The sequence below is a fragment of the Marmota marmota genome, unplaced genomic scaffold, assembly GCF_001458135.2.
Source record: "Marmota marmota marmota unplaced genomic scaffold, marMar, whole genome shotgun sequence".
NCBI lineage: Eukaryota > Metazoa > Chordata > Mammalia > Rodentia > Sciuridae > Marmota > Marmota marmota.
Window position 1 is genome coordinate 8,900,584 of NW_026000051.1, and position 19,698 is coordinate 8,920,281.

Sequence of the window (19,698 nt, forward strand, 5' to 3'; positions counted from 1 at the left end):
AGCTTTCTGGGTTTTTTTTTTTTTTTTTTTAAGAAAAAGAACAAGTAAGATTTGTACCAAGAATTTAACAGTGGTTTAACATCAGAAAAGCTACTGACATTGAATTATCATATTAATGGATTAAAAGAGAGGAAGAGCTAAGCACTGTGTCACACACCTGTAATCATAGCAGCTTGGGAGGATGAGGCAGGAGGATTGCAAGTTCAAAGCCAGCTAAGCCTGAAGCCCTAAGCTACTCAATGAAATCCTGTCTCAAAAAAATAAATAAATAAATAAACTAATTAAAAGGGCTGGGGATGTGGCTCAGTGGTTAAGCACCCCTGGATTCAATCCCTGGTTACAACAACAAAAAAAAAAAGGGCAAGGGTTGGAGATGTAGCTCAGTGGCAGAGTGCTTGTGTAGTATATGTGAGTGAGGTCCTAAATTCAATGCCCAGCACCACCAAAAAAAAAAAAAAATTAATACATATACACACACACACACACACACACACACACACAAGAATGTTCCTAACAGCCTTATTTATTTTAGCTCAAAACTAAAAGCAAACTCAAATGTCCATATATACATATATACCTATTCAAAATGAAAACTTTTGGCAAAATAGGGACAAAAATATTTGATTAAAAGAGACTACCAAAAACTAAGCAAACAAAACTCTTGATGTGAACATATAAGAAGTGTTCCCTGTAAAGTCAGGAATAAAACAAGAATGCCTATTATCACCAATTACATTGATCATTCTGAATATGGTGTGCTTTAAAAAATCTAATTGTTTCTTTTCCATTGGGTCACACGTCATGTCATCATATCCTGTTATAGCCTATTCTTTCCTCCAGATTTGTAAAACCTCCTCTGTTTCTAGCCAATCTAGTGAAGGAGGGGGACAAAGAGAAAAGGAGAAGCAGAGAAGGAAACATATGTACTTCGTGTACAAGAATGTTCCCAACAGCCTTATTTATTTTAGCTCAAAACTAAAAGCAAACTCAAATGTCCATCAACTATAGAATGGATACAAAAATTGTGGTATACGCATTCAGCAGAAGACTACAAAGAAAGGAAAATGCACAAACAACTGTTTCACAAATCCCACAAATAGACTGTTATCAGAGCCAGACAAAAAAAGAATCCATGGAGCTTGAAAAGAATAAAACTATCCTATGTTAAAATCAATATAGTAAACTATCTTTCAGAGGGTGAAAGGGACATGAAAGGGACATGAGGGAAGCTTCTAGAATACAAGCAGCATTCTATTTCTTAATCTAGGTGATGGTTACATGGTTGTATTCATTTTATGTCAATTCATGAACTACACACTTTACAATTTAGGAATGCACTTTTCTGGATATATGTTATCACTAAAATTTTTTAAATGTTTCATACATAAAAGTAACAAAAATGATATACTACTAACAAAAATAAATCGATTAAAAAATTGTGCAAATATTTCTGGTGAAAACTTGACAATGTGATTATAAATTTCATATAGAAGAGCAAAAAGCCAAGAAGAAAAAGTATATGTCTGATGGAGGGAAAGATCTGTACCACTACATCAAGACTTTCTGACAGTGATTCAGGTAGTAAGGAATTTAGTGCAGGGAGAGAAAGGTAACTCAACAAAATAAAAGCTCCAAAATTAAAAATATTCATACAAAGAAACCTGACATTCAACAGAGAAGGCATTACAAATCTGGAGAAAAGAATGGGCTACAACAAGTGATGGTGACACAGTCTGTGTCCCCTATGGAAAAGAAACTTAAAATTAGATTTCTCAATGCACTCCATATTCAGAAACAAATCACCTTGGGATAGGAAGAATTTTTTGAGGAACACATAAAAAGCCCAAATAATAAAGGAAAGGACTAAAATTATGACTCCATTAAAACTTATGTTCAACAAAGATACCAGAAACAAAGTAAAAAGCAAAGAAGACACTTGTAACACATATAATCAACAAAGAATTAGTATCCCTAATGCAGAAAGACTCCAACATCTAAGAGAAAAAGTCAGGGGCTGGGGATGTGGCTCAAGCGGTAGTACGCTCGCCTGGCATGCGTGCGGCCCGGGTTCGATCCTCAACACCACATACAAACAAAGATGTTGTGTCCGCCGAAAACAAAAGAATAAATATTAAAAAATTCTCTCTCTCTCTCTCTCTCTCTCTCTCTCTCTCTTTAAAAAAAAAAAAAAGTCAAGCAATCTTATAAGGAGGCAATCAAAGGAGATGGAACTGAGCAGCCTATAGACTATGCAAAGATGCTGCTGACAGACTGTGGTAGAGTCTAAAGCTGCAACGCCAGGTTTGTAGTTCGCCCACTAGCTAGATATGACCACAGGCAAATTATTTTTACAAATGTACCATGCTCTTCTCATTTGTAGAATAGTGTGATCTCAATTCACTAGAAAATCATAATTCCTTTAATGGATAAGGATTGAATGAGTAAATAAATGCATGATAACTTTTAAAAATATGTAATACAATAAATACAAATCAAATGTTGTGGCTAATTATCACTCTTATCAGAATATAAGTCTTTTAAGCACTAAAGCTCTTTCAGCATTTAATTTTCCTTCCAACAAAAAGGAGGTCTGCATGAAACCAGAAAAGGAAAGTCAGTGGGAAAATATTCAGCATATTTCTAGCACCATCCTTGGGAGTGGACTGCCCGACCCCCACTGCAAACAGCTGGTCTGCCTGACAATTTTCTGTCACTCATTTAATTCAGTCAACAAAATATTTTAATATATACTATGTGTCAGGCCCTGTTAGGTGTTAAATAACAAAGAAAGAGACTATCTTCATTGGATCCAATATGGAAGGCAGGTAACAAATAAAAATAAATCTTATGATTGAGCAATTAATTAATGATTGCTCTTCTAAGTGCATCAGAGGTAAAATAACTGTGTGCACAAGTACATGTAATGGGAACTGACCTAATTTAAGAGGTCAGGGAAGGCTTCCCTGAGGAAGTGGCATTTAAGCTAAGACCTGCGGTACATCAAAATCTCATTCTTGGATGACACAAGCCATTAAGATCATCCATCTAACTCCATGGTTTAATACCCCCTTCACCAAAAACCTTCTGGTTTTAATTATACTTCCAACATGCATCTTCCCGTAAGGAAGAGAATTCATTGATCCCGTCACAAGCATTCTAGTTTGCTGGGCACTTCTATCTCTAATTCTAAATAAAAAATAAATAAATTGAGCATTTTTTGAGCCACCAAGAAAATAAATGAACCAGCATGATAATAAGAAAACAGGCCCTGGGTTCTAACAGTCTCTCACTGTGACCTTTAAACTAATCATCTGAACTGTTTTGAGATATCATTACCTCATATGGATTAAGGGGAGAAATTCAGTACATCTCTGAGATCCCTGCCAGTCATGATAAGTCAAGTGCCAAATATAAGAAAACGACTAGGAGGGAGAGGGATTCATGTATCTCTACCTTTGGCTTTCTTGGTTGCAAAGTGGCGAACTGGTACAGCTGAATAGGTCATGTGTTGCTTATGGTCATGTTGTCTTCCACTCACTGTCTTCAGTGTAATATTTGAAACAGGTCTGGTCAAGGCTGCAAGGTAATTGCAAAAGGCAGGATGCATCAAGCGGAAGCACTTTAATCCCAAAGCCATGACTGAAGACAATTCCTGTGAATATCCACTAAAAAAAAGATAAATAAATAGAGACATAAAGTAGACCTAAGTAAAAGTGATGCTACTGTAAATTCAGAAAATAATTCATTCCAATTATCAAGCTATAAATTCAGCTATAGACTAGGCAAATTAAACACATTATTTCTAACCTTCCTTCTAACAGCCATACAAGGAAATATTAGCCTCCTTTTACAGGATTAAGAATATGGGGCTTAAGTAACTTGCCCATAGTTTGTAGGACTCTGAACCCTAAGTTCTTTTGACAGCACCAAAATGCCTCTATTAAGCAAATGTGCAGCAACACAAATCTTTAATGAAGCTAATTAAACCCTTATATGAGGAAAAGCACAAAATCTTGATAAAGTTGAAGGGGGGGGAGTACTAGAAGAGGGCTTTAAACTCAATAAGAAAACCATTTCAACAGGCATAAAATGACTGGAAAATTTACACGACAGCATTTAATTAAAATTTTCTTTGGTTCCTTATGCACTGATTACCAATTAGAATGCACTTTACTTTAATGTGAGTCTGAAGCATGATTGAGGTTTCAGGTCTCCCATGGTATAGAACTAAAGCTCTGCTAAATGCCATCCTCCACCGGGTTAAAAAAAAGTTACACAATGTACTTCTAAGGTCTTTGACCATGGAAAGATGCTATTCCCTCAACTACCTCTGAAATAGAACACAATCCTAGCCAACAAATGGAGTACTAATAGCTTCTGCCAGGAATCTGGCTATCACTCAGCTAAACAATTACCATCAAATATCTGGAAGCTGCTATCTTTGAAAATCAGTTCTACACATCCTCAAATTTTGATGCACTATGATAATTAGACTGAATAAAAAAAGCAAGGACTTCGTAGCAAGAAAGGCCCAAAATCCAATCCCAGCTCCACTACTGACTAAATGTTCCTGAGTGTTTCTGTACCTTGATTTCCTCTACTGTAAAATAGGGATAATTATGCTTATTTCTTAGAATTGAGAATAATGAGGTTAGTCAGGTAAAATACTTGGCAAGGACCTAGCAGACAGCAGGAGCCCCAAAATGGTATCTATTAATAACTATCACTTTTCCTTTCAAAGACATTTATTCCAAGGTCATATTCAGTAAAGATATCTTATACATATGTCATTACTGATCTGTAAGGAGGCCCTGAGTCAGACCTGGATGCAAATTTCTACTTTGGGTAATTCATTCTTTTGGGGGGAGAAGGGCATCACTTTCCTCATCAATGAGAAAAATAACTATGATCTTAAAATAATGAATGCATGTAAAACATAGCTAATGCACAGAATATGACAGCTGCTTAATAAATGTGGCTGTCATTATCATTATTTTTTAAGAAAGCAAATTAGTTCAAAGGCACATAATTTTTCCTGGTGGAATTTGTAATAGCAAGTCATACAGATTTCAGCAATCAGTGTATGAAGTCTGTGCAAATAGATCTGGATGAAAAATGAAGTAGCATTTTTTCTTCTTCTTTGTCATCAATGGCTTCTATTCATTGTGGTTTGGCCTGGGCTGCTTATTGTATCCGTATCATTTTATTTTACCTGTCAATAATGCTACAAATGAAGTATAACATTCCCCATTTTACAGATCTTGAAACTGAGGCTCAGAGAGGTTGTTACTATCTAAGAACATGGAACTATTAGCCTAGCTCTACTGAAGAACTGTTCACAAAAATTTGGCTAGGAGTAAGGTTTCTATATCTAGGTTTTTGCCTAATATAGCCAATGCCTAACTCACACTTATATCCAAATATGGCTGCATAATAACTTGTTTGGTTTTTTTTAAATCTACAGGGTCTCAATCTGGCTGCTCCATTTATGACTGGTTTCCTGGTGTTCCTGTTGCAGGTCATAATACCAATCCACAAAGCAACAGGAAATCAAAATGGGTTAGAAATAAACAACCTTTGACAGAAAACGCAGCACCCAAAAGCAGACCCAGTACACGTGAACCGGAAGACAATTCTATAAATAAACCACATTGCTGAAATGCTTAAGGCGTAGATCTTAATTGCATAGAAATCAGGAAATTTGGAAGTGGAGGTTCAAAGAGGCAGTCCCTTGGATCTTTTACCTTATGGACATGCACATTAACATTCAGTTCAGCACAGATACAGAATTCAAGTTAAGGAAAGAAGCTTGTTATTAGAGTACAAATATTATTCAACAAAATTAACCCATATACAGAAGCAATATAACTAAAGTGTCTAAGCTTCAGACATAGTCTGGAACTGGAATCTCATTTTTCCCCTTATTAAATGTGTGACCTTAAGTAAGTAGGTCATTTAACTTCTCTGAGCTACAGATTCCACCACATTAAAATTAGTGACATTTTAACATAATTATAATATTAATAAGAACAAATAACCATTTATATAGTAACCAGAAATCATTCCAAGTACTTAATAACCTCTTCTGAATCTCAAGATGTAAGTATCTCAAGCTATAATTAGTGATTATTACCATTTTACAGATGAGAAAAGAGGCTCAAATAAATTGACCCATATTTGAACACAGGCAATATAGCTGCAGTCTATGCTCTTAACAATTATACTATATTGTGTACATAAAACACTCAACACAATATCTGGCTTCCAGCAGGAGTACAATAAGGAGTAGCTAGCTATTACATTACTTCAACTTCTGCAATATTTTCAAACTATGTGAAAAATGCATTCTTTCCCAAAGTTGAGGGTTTCAAAACTCAAATTTCCCTGTTCTTTGGAGAAGGTACATTTTAATTTTGGAAAGAACTAGATAATGAACTCAACTCCTGACCCATTCACTGTCCCAGCAATCCCTTCTAATCTATTAACTTACAATATGCACATTATTTATAAATATGTGTGTACAAACTGACCCCTGTATATAAAATTCTTTCACATCATAATATTTGATTATAAATCACATTTTACAAATAAACTGATCTTTCATTTCCTCAGGGGCTCCTTCATGACTCAACATCTTCAAATATGCCACTGAATCTGCTTGGAATGATCTTCCCTCACCTATTTACCTCCCATTTTTCTTTCAGACTTCAGCTTAACCATCACTTCCTCAAAGTATGTATTCCTGTTGAGTGTGGTGGTGTATGCCTGTAATCCCAGTGGCTTAGAAGGCTGAGGCTGGAAGACCACAAGTTCAAAGTCAATCTCAACAATTTAGCAAGGACCTAAGCGACTTAGGGAGATAATTTCAAAAAATGAAATAAAAATAAAAAGGGCTGGATATGACTTGGTGATAAAGCATCCCTGGGCTAAATTTCTAGTACCAAAAAACAAAAGGTCTTTCTTGGCCACCTCCTCCTACTCAATTAGGTCATAGGTCCTGTATCCCAGTTTCATAACACCCTCATGATAGCATTTAACTTTTCATGATACAAGTTAACATTTGTGTAATTACTTTATTATTGTCTAAAGGTCTCCAGATGGCCACATGCACTACAAAGCACTACTATGGCAGTCTTGATTGCCTCTGCATCCTCCTCCATGCCTAGCACAGTGCCTGAACACAGAAGATACCATCTACATGATGAAAACATGAATGAAAGCCCAGAAAGAGTAAATCTTTATCCAAGGTCAAAACGCTGGCACCAAAGTTGGAATTACTCTGATGGCAGGTCCTGGGTTCTACTTCCAAGAACTATTTCCATTATCCCTTGGTTTGCCAGGTTTTTGCTGAGAGTAGAGCATGCTCTTCTTTAAATTCAGTGCCATGTAAAGAAATATATTTGTAATATGACCCTACACAGAATCACTATGTCCTTGGTACAGCTGAAAAAGGAATTTAGAAATTTTAACAAGTGGAGAACTTGTGCCCAAGAACTATGAGATGTGGATTTCAATTTTCCTACCTCAGCACTCCCTGCCATCCATCTCCTTTAGATCCACAACAACCCCTGTATTCAAAAAAACATCTATGGCAGCTCTATCACTCCTTGGACCAAATTATTTCTCCTCCCTAGACTTTATTTCCCCAACTACAAAATGAAGGGGGGGGTCAGGCTAGGTTTTCATCCTTTTCATCTATAAAGCTCTGCTAGATCCTGGAAAATATAATAGAGTGTGATTAAAGAAAAAGCCACCAAATTTAGACAACACCTAATAGAATCATTTCCAGCACTTCCTAAATATGTGACCTTAGATTGGTCAAACTCTCTGGGCTTCAAGCTCATCTGTAAAATGTGTCAGGGTTCTTGTTCTGGGCTGCAGAGAGTAGTGGTTAAAAGCTCAAGTTTAGAGTCAGCCCTAGGTTTGAATTTATACTTCATCACTTATCAACCGCGTGACCCTGGGAAAGTTATCTCTTCGAGCTTCCGTTTCTTCATCACGGAGAGTAATAACACCTTCTCCCACGGGTCTGTTCTGAAAATGAAATGTTCCTGTCAGGTTGTGTGCTACTTATTTGTTAAGTCCCTCGACGACCCTGAAAGTCCTAGCTGATGAGACAGCCCCGCCCCCACCCGGGAGCCTCGCTCTGAAGCCACAAGTCCCGCCCCCCGCCTTAAGGTCAGGCGGGACTCGAACCGGGCGGGAGCGGGAGTCTGGTGCCATAATGGCCTAGGTCCTTGAAGAAGGGTCTCTGGCACCTGGACCCTGCGCGCGCCGCGAGACCCTTGGAGGCCACTCACCAGCTATTGCCCAGGTTACTAGGGCAAGCCTCGTGCGACAGCGACGGCGACGGCGGCGGCGCGGGCGTCGTGACGTCACGGGGCGGCGCGGCGGCGCAGGCGTATCGCGTCACGGGCGGCCTGGCTGCGGGCGGGTGTTGAAGCGGACGGATCTACACGTCCGTCGGACCCGGAGTTAGGACCTGCTTTCGGGGCATGAGCTGAGAATACAACGCCGAGGCCACCAGGTGAGTCCGGCTGCGACGTGTTTCTGCACCTCACCGGCAGCCCTGCGAGGAGGTCTTAGAAGAGGCCGCCTGGCAGGACCGCTCGCAGGCCCCGCCCCGGATTGTCCAGCTGCTGCCCGGAAATAACAATCCGAGTAATAACCTCTCGCCTCTGGGAATCCGCAGCCAAGAATTGGGAAGCCGGGGTTCCAGGCTTGACGCCGTTGTTAGTCTGGGGGAGCAGGTCCCTTTGCTTCTTTGGAGTTGAGTTTCCCCGAATAACTATTATTGGCTTACCAGGGTTGTTGCTGCTCAGCTGGGAGGACAGGTGTCGACTGTGAACTCTGTTAACCTAAGGGTTTATCGCCATTGCAGATCTAAAGAATTTTGATAGTCCTGTGCCGTCTTGATCTTTTATGACACCTTATTGTACCTCGAAAAACCCTGTGCTGAGCTGTCGCCAGTATAGTCTTACTTAAGGCCCAGAACGACCTCAGAGATAGGAATGTTTGTACCCATTCTAGGAAGGAAGCAGAAACTGAGGCTTCAACTGGAGAAGTGCCTTGTTGCATTCATTCACTTACTAAATATTGAGCACCGGCCATGAGCCGCCAGGCAGTGTACTAAGTGCATAATCAAGATTGGCAAGGCCTTGTTCTCTTTGAGCTTAGCTACTAGTGAGGGTAACAGAAAATAAGCCCTTAACCGACTCCTTGAATTCATATTATATGGGAATACAAAAAGTGACTGATAGAGAATCAAGGAGACTCTACTCTGTTGGGAGAGATGATGTTACTTATTACAGTAACTTGGTTCAAAAGTCAGGATTCAAATCCAGATCTCTCCAGCCCTGTATTTTGCATTCTTCCCATCAAAACATAGTACCTTTTTGCACTATTAAGTAGCTTTTGGTTTTGTTGGTGGTTTTAGATATGAAAAATTTAGAAGTTTCTATCATTCAAATTTCAACTCAAATGTCATCATCTTCAGAGAGGCCTTCCCTCTCCATTCAATCTAAGGTAATCCAAAACCATGTCAGATCACCCAGATTAATTGTGTTTGCAGCATTTATCACTAGTTATATCTAATTTCGTTCCAAATACAAGCTTATTGAGGGCAGGAACTTGCTTCTTCACTGCCCAATAATTAACTAGACATTACCTAGAAAATTGAAACTCAATTTTTTTTTTTTTTTGAAAGAATGGACTGTGAGAAAATAGAGGGGGAAAAAAGCAGGATGAAGACAAAATGTTTCTCCCATTTTCACTCCTGGGATTCTATATATGTCTGTATCACCTTCCTCTCAGGAAGTAAGGGCAAGAGCTGTGGCTTATTCGTTTCTTTGTTTTCAGTGCATAGCTCAGGCTTTAGCAGCTCATAATTGCTTGTCACATGTTACTGAACAGGTTAAAGATGTGAGTGGGAAAGCAAGAAAAATACCCTAGTGTGAAGGGAATAGATAAGCATGCTCAACAAACAGCTAAACCAGGGACTGCTGTGTGCTAGGTTTTGTGGGTGTACTTAGAAGAATAAAAGGTAATGGCAGTGTCAATATATGTCAGCTATTGTTAAGACAGTTTCTACAGTGCTGAGCCCTTTGGAATATATAGGACATGTTTTTTTCTAGCAGGGAGTTCTGAAGTTTGGCACAGCCTGCCCTCTTCCTAACCCCTTTATCTCTTTTTTCTCGATCACATTATACATTTATTATCTCTTTTTACCTGTCATCTCATTTTTTGTTCTCCCAGCAACCTTAACTTATAAGCAAGGCAAAGCCTATTACTTAAAGATGAGGAAACAAGCTCAGAGAAGCAACTTCCAGTGGAAATGCCACAGTTCAAAGCTAGGTGTTCTGACACCAAGCTTTCTGCTCTTTCCATTGCTGTGTCCATCGAAATCCTTGTTCCCCTTAGCCATAACATGAGGTACTAAGACTGGTGATAATTTACCAGTCTTGAATGCTTCCTAGGTGCCATGCACTGTTCTGAATGCTTTAGGCCTGTAACTTACTGAATCTGCACTACTCAGTGAGGTATTATGCCCATTTTGCAGATAAGAAAACCAAGGCAAAAGTGGTTAAGTAACTTACCCAGTTACTCAACTAGCAAATGGTGGAACTGGAATAACTAGGGGTAAATTAGTCTCTTCAACCCACTTTCTCTCCGGATATTAAACAGGATAATAACTGATATTGATAACTTACTATTAGTAGATATAGTGCTTAGTGGCTTTTTTCATATACTATCTTTAATCATCACAATAATTCTATAATATAAGAATTATCATCTCTATTAGTATATTTGAGAAATTTGAATCATAGAAAGTTCAAATAATTCACCAAGTCACACAAGCTGCTTTCAGACCAGTCCTAACTCCAAAATCTGCAGATTTTCTATATTGCCTCTTCCTTTGGCAATATTGCTTCTTCCATGAGGAAACGGGATATAACACTGCTCTTCTCTGACCATCCTCTTCAGTAGTGTTAATGTTCTTCCAAAGCTTATTTCAGTGACAGTCATTAAACTCAAGTGTCATGTAGTAATAGAATCTTTGGCCTCCTGCCCTGTCAGCCTCTAGCTGCAGAGGAGGAAAGCTTGAATTTCTCCACACAGCCACTCCTCTTTCACCTGAAATGGCAGCTTCTGTGCTCTAGCTACTGGAGGAGCTGTCTCAAGGGAACTGGTTCTGGGGCCATTGTTGTGGAGTAACTGAGGCCTCAGAAAGTCTGCCTGGAGGACATGCCCTCCTTGAGTAAATGTTTGCTGGGTTGAATTTGAAGACTCATGTTCATACAGGGTTGCTCCTCTCCTGCCTGAATGTTCACATTGCCTTTAGTATTTCATAGAGATTGATGGAAGCAGAAACCAAAACTCTTCCCTTGGAGAACGCATCCATCCTTTCAGAGGGCTCTCTACAGGAAGGGCACAGATTATGGATTGGCAACCTGGACCCCAAAATCACAGAGTAAGTCTAAGTCACCTTAATTCATTACCTATAAAGTTGGGATGTTTGTGGTGGTGCTGCTCAGAAGAATTTCAAAAGGGTGTACTATGTATTTTTTACCTTGTTATTTATGTTTTGTCTTTGAATGGAAAATGATGTCATTTGCCTGTTATTTTGTCATTTTTCTTGTATTTGCACTCTGCTACTGTGAGAACACAGACTTGGGAATCCTTTAAAACATATACCTCTTTTTTCCTACTTGCCAAAGATGTTCTCCAATTTCCAACTATTGAATCCTTGTACCCAGTGGCTACAGGGAATTGTTTTTGAAAATCAGCCTGGGACATATTTTGTCTCCTAGTGTGATAGAATAAGCAGAGTCTCAGTACCTTTGCAGATAAGCATAGGGGTGCCACTTGACTCCAATTCCTGTAAGCAACTACAGAATCACAGAAGGCAAAAGTGGGAAGAGATCTCAGAGATCATCCCAGTTCCTTTGGTTTTTTTTATTGTTATTTATCAAATGATTTGAGTGTCAATTGTGTGCCATGCTAAATGGTTTTCAGGCTTTTTAAATCTGAGGGATGCTGTTATAAAGTGAAAATAATCAGAAACTATATATAAAATAAAAGCTTATAGCTACTCTGATGTCAAAAAGGATATATATCCAAAGCCTTTTGTTAGCTGCCATTCTTTCTGTGGCAATCCTGAAGAAACTCTGTGGAACTTCCAGGGCTCCATGGAGCACACTTGAAAACCTCTGATACAATCCAGCTCTCTTAAACTACAATAGAGAAAAGTGGGGCCTAAAAGTCACAAGGTCACAGATAATTGAGAGGTTTTTTCCTCTTTTCCCAGTTGTTTTTTGCAGGGGGAAGGTGAGGGTTGGTAGCAGAGTAGTAATGGGTGAAGGAACTGAGCTGAGCCAATGAATCAAGCAGGTGTGGAGTATTTCATCAGCCCTAGAAAGTTACTCTCTTTGGAATAGTGTCAAAGGGAAGAAGAGAGGAGAGAGCTGCTTGGCATGAGAGGAGGTGTATTTAAGGATCAGGATGAGGAGAGAAGAAAAGGTATGTAAATTTATAGGTCTGGGTCATGATAGAAAGTTTAGCTCCTTAAATCTGATGGAGCTCAGATCAGCTAACTGTAGATAAGTGTGGGTCCCTCTAGAAATTATGATGGTATTTAAGATATGTTGCTCCTATATTATACTACCTTGGTCACAGGGACCCCAGAATGTAGCATATATTTCAGTTCTCTTTAATGGTCCATGGCTTTGAGGATGAATGTGAATCTGCTCAATCTCTCAATGTCTATTCATCAGAGAAACTTTTTCCATCACCTAAAACCCTAGCTCAGGGGATGCTGCTTCCAAGAGTGGTTTCCATTCCCACCTCTGCTTGTCTGAATGGAAATCTCAAGCCTGGAAACAGTGTTGGTTGTGTTGGCTGCAATTCCATTAAATGCTAATTGTGTCCTGCTTGTCAGGAAGGTGCGATGGGCATTGGCCATCTCCATTTATGTCATAAGTTGGAGTATTATGAAATTTTTTCAGTTAGAGCTTTAACAAGAACATTAAATCAAAACTTTCCTACTGACACCTCTGTCCTTTTTACATGAGGCCAAAGGTCGACATCAAGTACCAAACTGCAGATTACGGCCTTTCCAGCCAGAAGTGTGTGTTCTGTCTAGGGTGTCCCCACTTCTGTATATATTTTTGCTAGTCTTCTTCTATGGATTCCTTACCTAAAAACATTTCATCTATTAAACTGATTTATTAAATAGTAATTGATTTAAAGTCTTAACTTATGGAAATATATGATTTTCTTCCAAGGTTGTTGAAATATATAAACTTTTGGATCCCTCTCCTCTCAGGGTAAATAACAGTGAGTCTAGATGTATAATTAACAGTCATTCCCTATGTGTGTGTGTGTGTGTGTGTGTGTGTGTGTGTACACACACACACACACAGATTCACATAAGGTATATCTTATAAATCTTCAGAAAGTATTAACTGAATCTAAATCTCTAAACTTGTAATGACTCTTGACAGAGGTTTGCAGAGCATCCTCCAGTTTTCCCAATTAAACTTATTCCCCACCCACAAATTGCTGCCAGTTCCTACTGTTTCCCCATGAGTTGACCCTTCTTATCTCTCTGTCCTATGTATGTATCCTTATTCTTTACCACCTCTCCTCTTGATCTCTTTCATAAACTGAACTGAATGTCTGTCCTATACAAATGTTTTCTTACCTCTTTTAGAAAACAAATTACAGTATATATTTACTATCAGTATTTACAAGAATATGTAAAACAGGTAATTTTCAAAAACAGCACTTTCCCATTCAGTTTTTCTGAGTTTATTTTGTGATTGGTTCTGGTCATTGTGTGTCTGTGTGTCTGTGTGCGTGCGCGCTTCTTGGTTATTAATCCGAATCCTACTCAAGTTATGGTAGAAAGTCCATCAGTCTAAACAGAACATGCATTCCTTACTAACTGCCTAATTAATTAGGTTTCTTGTTATTGTGGTATTGACCTATTTAGCCTATACTACATACCAGAAATATAGGTAAAGACTAAGTAGATCTTAAGAGACTTGGATTTGAGGAAGTAGTGATGAACACTTATTTATGGAAGTGACAGAGTCCAAACCCATGTTCTTTCAACTATAATTCCTTAACTACATTTTAACTCATATTTCTTACTGTAAAATGAGAGTGTTCACCTAAATGATATGAATACATCTTCTAATTCTAATATTGTATAGTGACCTTATTTAAGCTCACAACAAATTTGGGAGATAAGTGGAACAGATATTATTTTCCTTATTTTATAGGAAAAAAAAGAGTTAAATGAGTTGGCTTAATTTACTGAAGTAGTTAATCATAGAACTAATTTACCACTGTCTAATTTAGTGCACTTTGTACAAATACTCTAATAGTCTGAGTAATTGAACAGTCATGACCTAAGGTATCCTGTTTTAAATTTAAACATGTAAGGATTTCTTTTAAATTGTGGGACCCAGTTGAACTATAAGGGTTAAACGTATCTTTAAATATCACTACCAGTGCCTTCAATGGAAAAAAACCAAAAAAGCTGATATACTTAGACATCTATTTTTCCAAATTGTAGTTTTTCTCTAAAAGGGTTAATACTGGCTTTTTTCAGTATTGAATGTGCTATGTAGAAAGCCAAAATAATAACTACTACATTATACATAAGAAGGAAAAGTGTGAGAACAAAGCTAGTATAATTTAATAGAAAAAGCATCCTAAGTGAAGGTAAAATAATAAATAAAAATATAAGAGTAGGAATAAGAAAGATCTTTATGTGTGAGCAGAATATTTTGGCTGAAGGAGAGGTTAAAAAGTAAATGGTAATTAAGCTGGTGTGGTGGCACATGCCTGTAATCCCAGAGGCTTTCAAGGGTGAGACAGGAGGATCTCCAGTTCAAAGCTAGCCCCAGCAAGGGTGAGGCACTAAACAACTCAGTGAGACCCTATCTCTAAATAAAATACAAAATAGGGCTGCGGATGTGCCTCAGTGGTTGAGTGCCCCGAGTTCAATCCCTGCTACCAAAAAAAAAAAAAAAAAGTAAGAGTAGTCAGATGGATAGATAGAATACCATCAGGTTAAGACAGAGTCTAAAATTTAAGAAGACACTTTTGAAATCCATGTAGAAGAGATTTATTGTGGGGGATTTTGTTTGTTTGTTTTGTAGGTTGTTGGCAGGAGACTGACTTCATGAAAGTGATGTTTTAATTGAGAAATTAGACCTCAAGCATATAGGATGAATTGGAAGACCAGAAACTGAAGCTCAAGATTAGTTAGGATAGGCTACCATAAACCAGGCCAGCCATCACTGTCAACCTAGGTAGAGACAGTGAACTTATAGACAGTAGGTGAGTCTGAAATAGGAAGAACATGATTAAAGAAGAGAGTTGAAGAAGATCTTGAGAGGTTTTTTGTTTTCATTTTCATTTTACGTGGCTGAGGACACCTGAGGGGTTTTGCCTGAGGAATATAAATAATTCATGTCCCCGCAGGGACCATAGAGTAGCTAAAAAGAGCCATCCCAGTTTGTAGTGGGGAGGTCAATTTGGAGTATATTAAGTAAACTTAAAATCAGTGGAGAGCCAGCTAATTGGAAGTGTCCTCCTGATGCAAACTTTTAGGGATTCACTAGATAAACTAGAATGCAAGGGAAACTAAATGCAGGAGCATGTGAGAGCATTGTTTTTACCCCCGAGAAACCTGTTTCTTTCTCAACCCATTTCTTATTTTTCCTTCTGTCTCCAAGTTTCTTTTTATGTCTTGGTTTGCATGAAACAGCCTTTACTATTAGATTACTTAAATCTGAACTGCAATAAAACCATTTAACAAGGTACATAGCATAGAATATAAAGACCTCAGTAACTTCTATGTGCTTTTAAAGAAATTCTTCTCTAAGATAAATCATGCACCAAAAAAAAAAACCAACTTTTTTTTTTTTTTTTTTTAACCATGCACAGTGGTATATTTATGTAATCCTAGCTATCTCAGAGGCTGAGACAGGAAGATTGCAAGAGACCAAGGCTAACCTGGGCAACACAGTGAGACCCCATCTCAGAAAACAAAAATCTTATTTTGGGGGGGTTGGGGGTTGAACCCAGAACCTTGGGTCTGCTAGGCAAGCACTCCACCAATGAACTCCCCAGCTCTTAGAGATAATTGTAAATGTCATTCCATTGACTTCCTACTGCATACAACATCAAATTTAAATTCCCTAAGCATACAACATCCTTCATACCCTATCCCCTGCCTGCTGTTAGACTCTCCTCCCTTGGATCGGACTCTTTTTTATCTTTGTATCTTTATATGTGGTATCTACTCAAACTGACACACCTCACTCAGATGCCACACCTTTCACAAATCTTTCCTGAATTACCACCTTCCCTACACAATTGAACTTTCTTCATCTGTGCCTGTAAGCATCACACCATCTTACAGTTGTTTGATTACATATCACTGCCAGAATGTAAGGGCCTTAAAAACAGTTTATTCATCTGGATAGTCCAAGTGCTAAATTGGTTCTTGACACATAGTAGGTGTCTGTTTTAATATTTGTATAGATTACTTCTGTGCAACCGGGCAGGAACACTTTTTAAAAACTCATTACAGGAAACACTGATTTAAGCTGCAGAGATGTGATGGAACTGGGGTGCTAATTCTCACTCCAGAGGGCAGTGGGGCACACATTTCATAAGTGCAGCAAGCCTCTGTTGAGTAGCAGCTCTCCTGTGCTCCTGCAGCAGATAAAAGTGCTTGCAGATGTGAGAGCAAGATCTTCAGGCTTTTTTCACTATCAGAGCTTGCAGTCCCCATCTCCAGGAAGGAAAATAGTAAACATTTCATTCCTTTTGTTTCAGTGTTCCGATAATTTCAAGAAATTATCAAACAAGAAAAGAAATCCTGTAGAAGTTGAAAGACACAGACCTAAGCAGATGTTCTTGGAATCTTAAGGTCGCACTTCTCAGGCAGAATGTGTTTGTTAGCTTTACAATGAATAATCTGTTGGCTTTTTTTTTTTTCCTGAGTAAATTAAAATTCATTTCCTAGGAAATGCCAATCACATTACCTTCCTGCTATTAAGCAGAATGAAACTAATGAAAAGATGGCCAGCCCCACAGTAGCCTTAGATTTTTTTTTTTTTTTAATGGGTTTCACCCACCATTCCACAGCACTGTATAAAGGTTGAATGGGTATAGTAAGTGGAAGGTGCAGCTGCAAATGAAAGACCCTGGGGAGACTCTAACCTGTCTTGTCTATTGTCTGAGACTCAGCCCTTGCTGTAAGCCTTTTAGATAATCAAATCACAAAAGAAATTTGCACTCAAGGTTTCTCCCTTTCTCCTGTAGAGTCACCTCCTATATTCTCACTGGTTGTTGAGGTCTTCTGATGGGTTTGGGAATTAAGAAAGTAGGGGGTCCTGGTTTTTTTTCCCTTCAAAACAAGTTCCCAAGACTGGATTACTATCCACAATATGCCTTGGGAGCCTTCCATCCAGCCCCAGTACTAGTCTGTATTATTTCTTCTTTGCTCCACAGTGTCGGATACTTGATCCAGGATAATGGGCTTACTTGTTGATGTACATTAGTATCAAATTTAGTATAGCTTATGATCTATTTGATATCTTTCTGCCTCCCAAAGGAGATTCTTGCTCAAGAATAAAATTCTGATGAGCTTCTCCTAGAAAACAATGTAAATATAAATGTGGCTATAATGACATCTTGACTGACTCCCTCTGGGGTAGAATTCCCAGTAATAACAGATTTAGCATGTGGGCTGATACCTTTTTAGTATCACAGGGACATTATTGTTTAGAGAAAGCCTTGACTCCATTTCAATAGCACGGAGGATGCCAGGAGGAAGGCCAAAGGAAAAGGAAACGGGAGAGCTGTTGGTTTGTCTCACTCTTACATCAGATGACAGGAAGTCGGGATTGAGATTGGCCACAGCAACCTGTTAAGGCCACATCTGTTTGAATAACTTAAAAACCCTATTGAAACCAAGTACCTTTTAGAGTAAGGAATCCAAGAAAAGGATGAAGAGCAGAGTGGCAAGCAATAGCTTGGAGTGAACATCCTGCCAGGAATAAATTTCTTCCTTGACAATCTACTTTCTTTACTGATCATACCCCACAGTATAAACTGCATTAAGGTGACCGAAGTTGGTTAATTACCTATGTATAACTGGATGATTCACAGGGTCTAGTCTGATTCCCCTGCCCTGTGTGAGACTAGTCCTGGTCCCATAGTTCCATATAGTTCTGATGTCCAGGACATCAGGGATTGAAACTCTCAAGCACTGAATGGAAGTGCCACTAGCTGTAGTTTAGTTTTTGGCATTTCTTACAAGTACAATTTGGGTCTAATGATTAACTACAAAATCTAGGGAAGTCTTCCAGCCCTGTTTTAGTTTGCTTGCTTGTATGAATGTATATGTGTTTGTTACTTTGTTTATCTTTGAGATAGGATAGGCTTTGGCTTTTGGAGTGTGGACATATATTTCTGATAGAGTAACAGTTATTCACAAATACAGTTTCATTGCCAAGAAATTAAAAATAAATAAATTGACACTATTTTTGAGCTTTTCTCCAAAAGAAAAACAAATGATGCTTGTGGGCCAGACAGCTGTTTGTTACATGTGGGTTTTTTGTTTGGTGTTTTTATGTTGGACAGACACTTGGGTATGAGAGTTCCTAGTTCCCATTCCAAAGAGAGTCAAACAACTCTGATTGCCAAGTAAACAGCAGTTTGGAGGAAGACAGGGGCAAGGGCAAGAGATTTATCCTTAAGACACATTATTTCCTACTCTTATCTCTCACTTGAGGCTGAGAGGCCAGCAGAATTCCCAGTGATCTCATAGCCTCTTCTTTTTCCACAGATACCACCTCCTCAAACTCCTCCAGAAGTTTGGTAAGGTGAAGCAGTTCGACTTCCTCTTCCACAAGTCAGGTGCTTTGGAGGGACAGCCTCGAGGGTACTGTTTTGTTAACTTTGAAACTAAACAGGTAATTTTGCTTTCCTCCCCCTTTCCTGGTAATTGCCACACTCCATAATCATTTGTGCATCTCTTGTGTACTAGACCAGCAGTTTCTTGTTGCCTGTGTGCCTTATGGCAAATACTAAAAAAGATGCACAGTTAAGGAATGGCTTGCAAGATCTCCTCTCCCCAGGCTCAAGGTATAAGACGACCAACCTACTTTATTTAGCAAAGGATTTGGGATACCCATATGGAGTGTGTGGGTATTCCCCCTTCCTATCCTGTTTTGTTTCTTTATTGGCTGGCCAACAAAACCTCCTTTTCTTTCAGAATTTTTACCCTGTGGTACAGAAACTTTGTAGTGCACCACCCACAAACTTCATTTTATTTTGATTTCTTAAAAATGTACCCTTCTCAGGGCTGGAATTGTGGCTCAGTGGTAGAGTGCTTGCCTCACACATGTGAGGCACTGGGTTCAATTCTCAGGATCACATAAAAAGTAAATAAATCTAATAAAGGTATTGTGTCCATCTATATATATCTTCTTATATTTAAATTTAGTTTTTGCAGTAGAAATACAATGATAAGAGATAGAACTGGAATGTTATTAAATGTAAAGATGTGGGGCTGGGGTTGTAGCTCAGCAGTAGTGTGCTCGCCTAGCACGTGTGAGGCCCTGGGTTCGATCCTCAGCACCACGTAAAAATAAACAAAATAAAGGTATT

At 38.7% G+C, this 19,698-nt stretch overlaps 2 protein-coding genes across 16 annotated transcripts in view; one reads left to right on the forward strand and one right to left on the reverse strand.

Annotated features, from left to right (window-relative positions):
• Mrrf (mitochondrial ribosome recycling factor) overlaps positions 1-8,438 on the reverse strand; it is a 51,391-nt gene extending 42,953 nt beyond the window's left edge. For 3 of the 14 annotated variants that reach the window (XM_015497626.2, XM_015497630.2, XM_048813134.1), the window contains exons 1-3: positions 8,301-8,438; positions 7,936-8,034; positions 3,454-3,576 (exon numbers count right to left, since the gene is read on the reverse strand). In XM_015497626.2, the coding sequence (XP_015353112.1) occupies positions 3,454-3,505 (52 nt within the window). In that variant the 5' untranslated portion in view covers positions 3,506-3,576; positions 7,936-8,034; positions 8,301-8,438. The other 11 variants (XM_015497623.2, XM_048813135.1, XM_048813133.1 and 8 more) reach the window with 8 other exon arrangements.
• Positions 8,390-19,698, forward strand: part of Rbm18 (RNA binding motif protein 18) — a 21,184-nt gene continuing 9,875 nt past the window's right edge. Inside the window, exons 1-3 of one of the 2 annotated variants that reach the window (XM_015497633.2) lie at positions 8,390-8,527; positions 11,342-11,470; positions 18,875-19,001. In XM_015497633.2, the coding sequence (XP_015353119.1) occupies positions 11,358-11,470; positions 18,875-19,001 (240 nt within the window). In that variant the 5' untranslated portion in view covers positions 8,390-8,527; positions 11,342-11,357. The remainder of the gene's footprint in view (positions 8,528-11,341; positions 11,471-18,874; positions 19,002-19,698) is intronic. The other variant, XM_015497634.2, reaches the window with a different exon arrangement.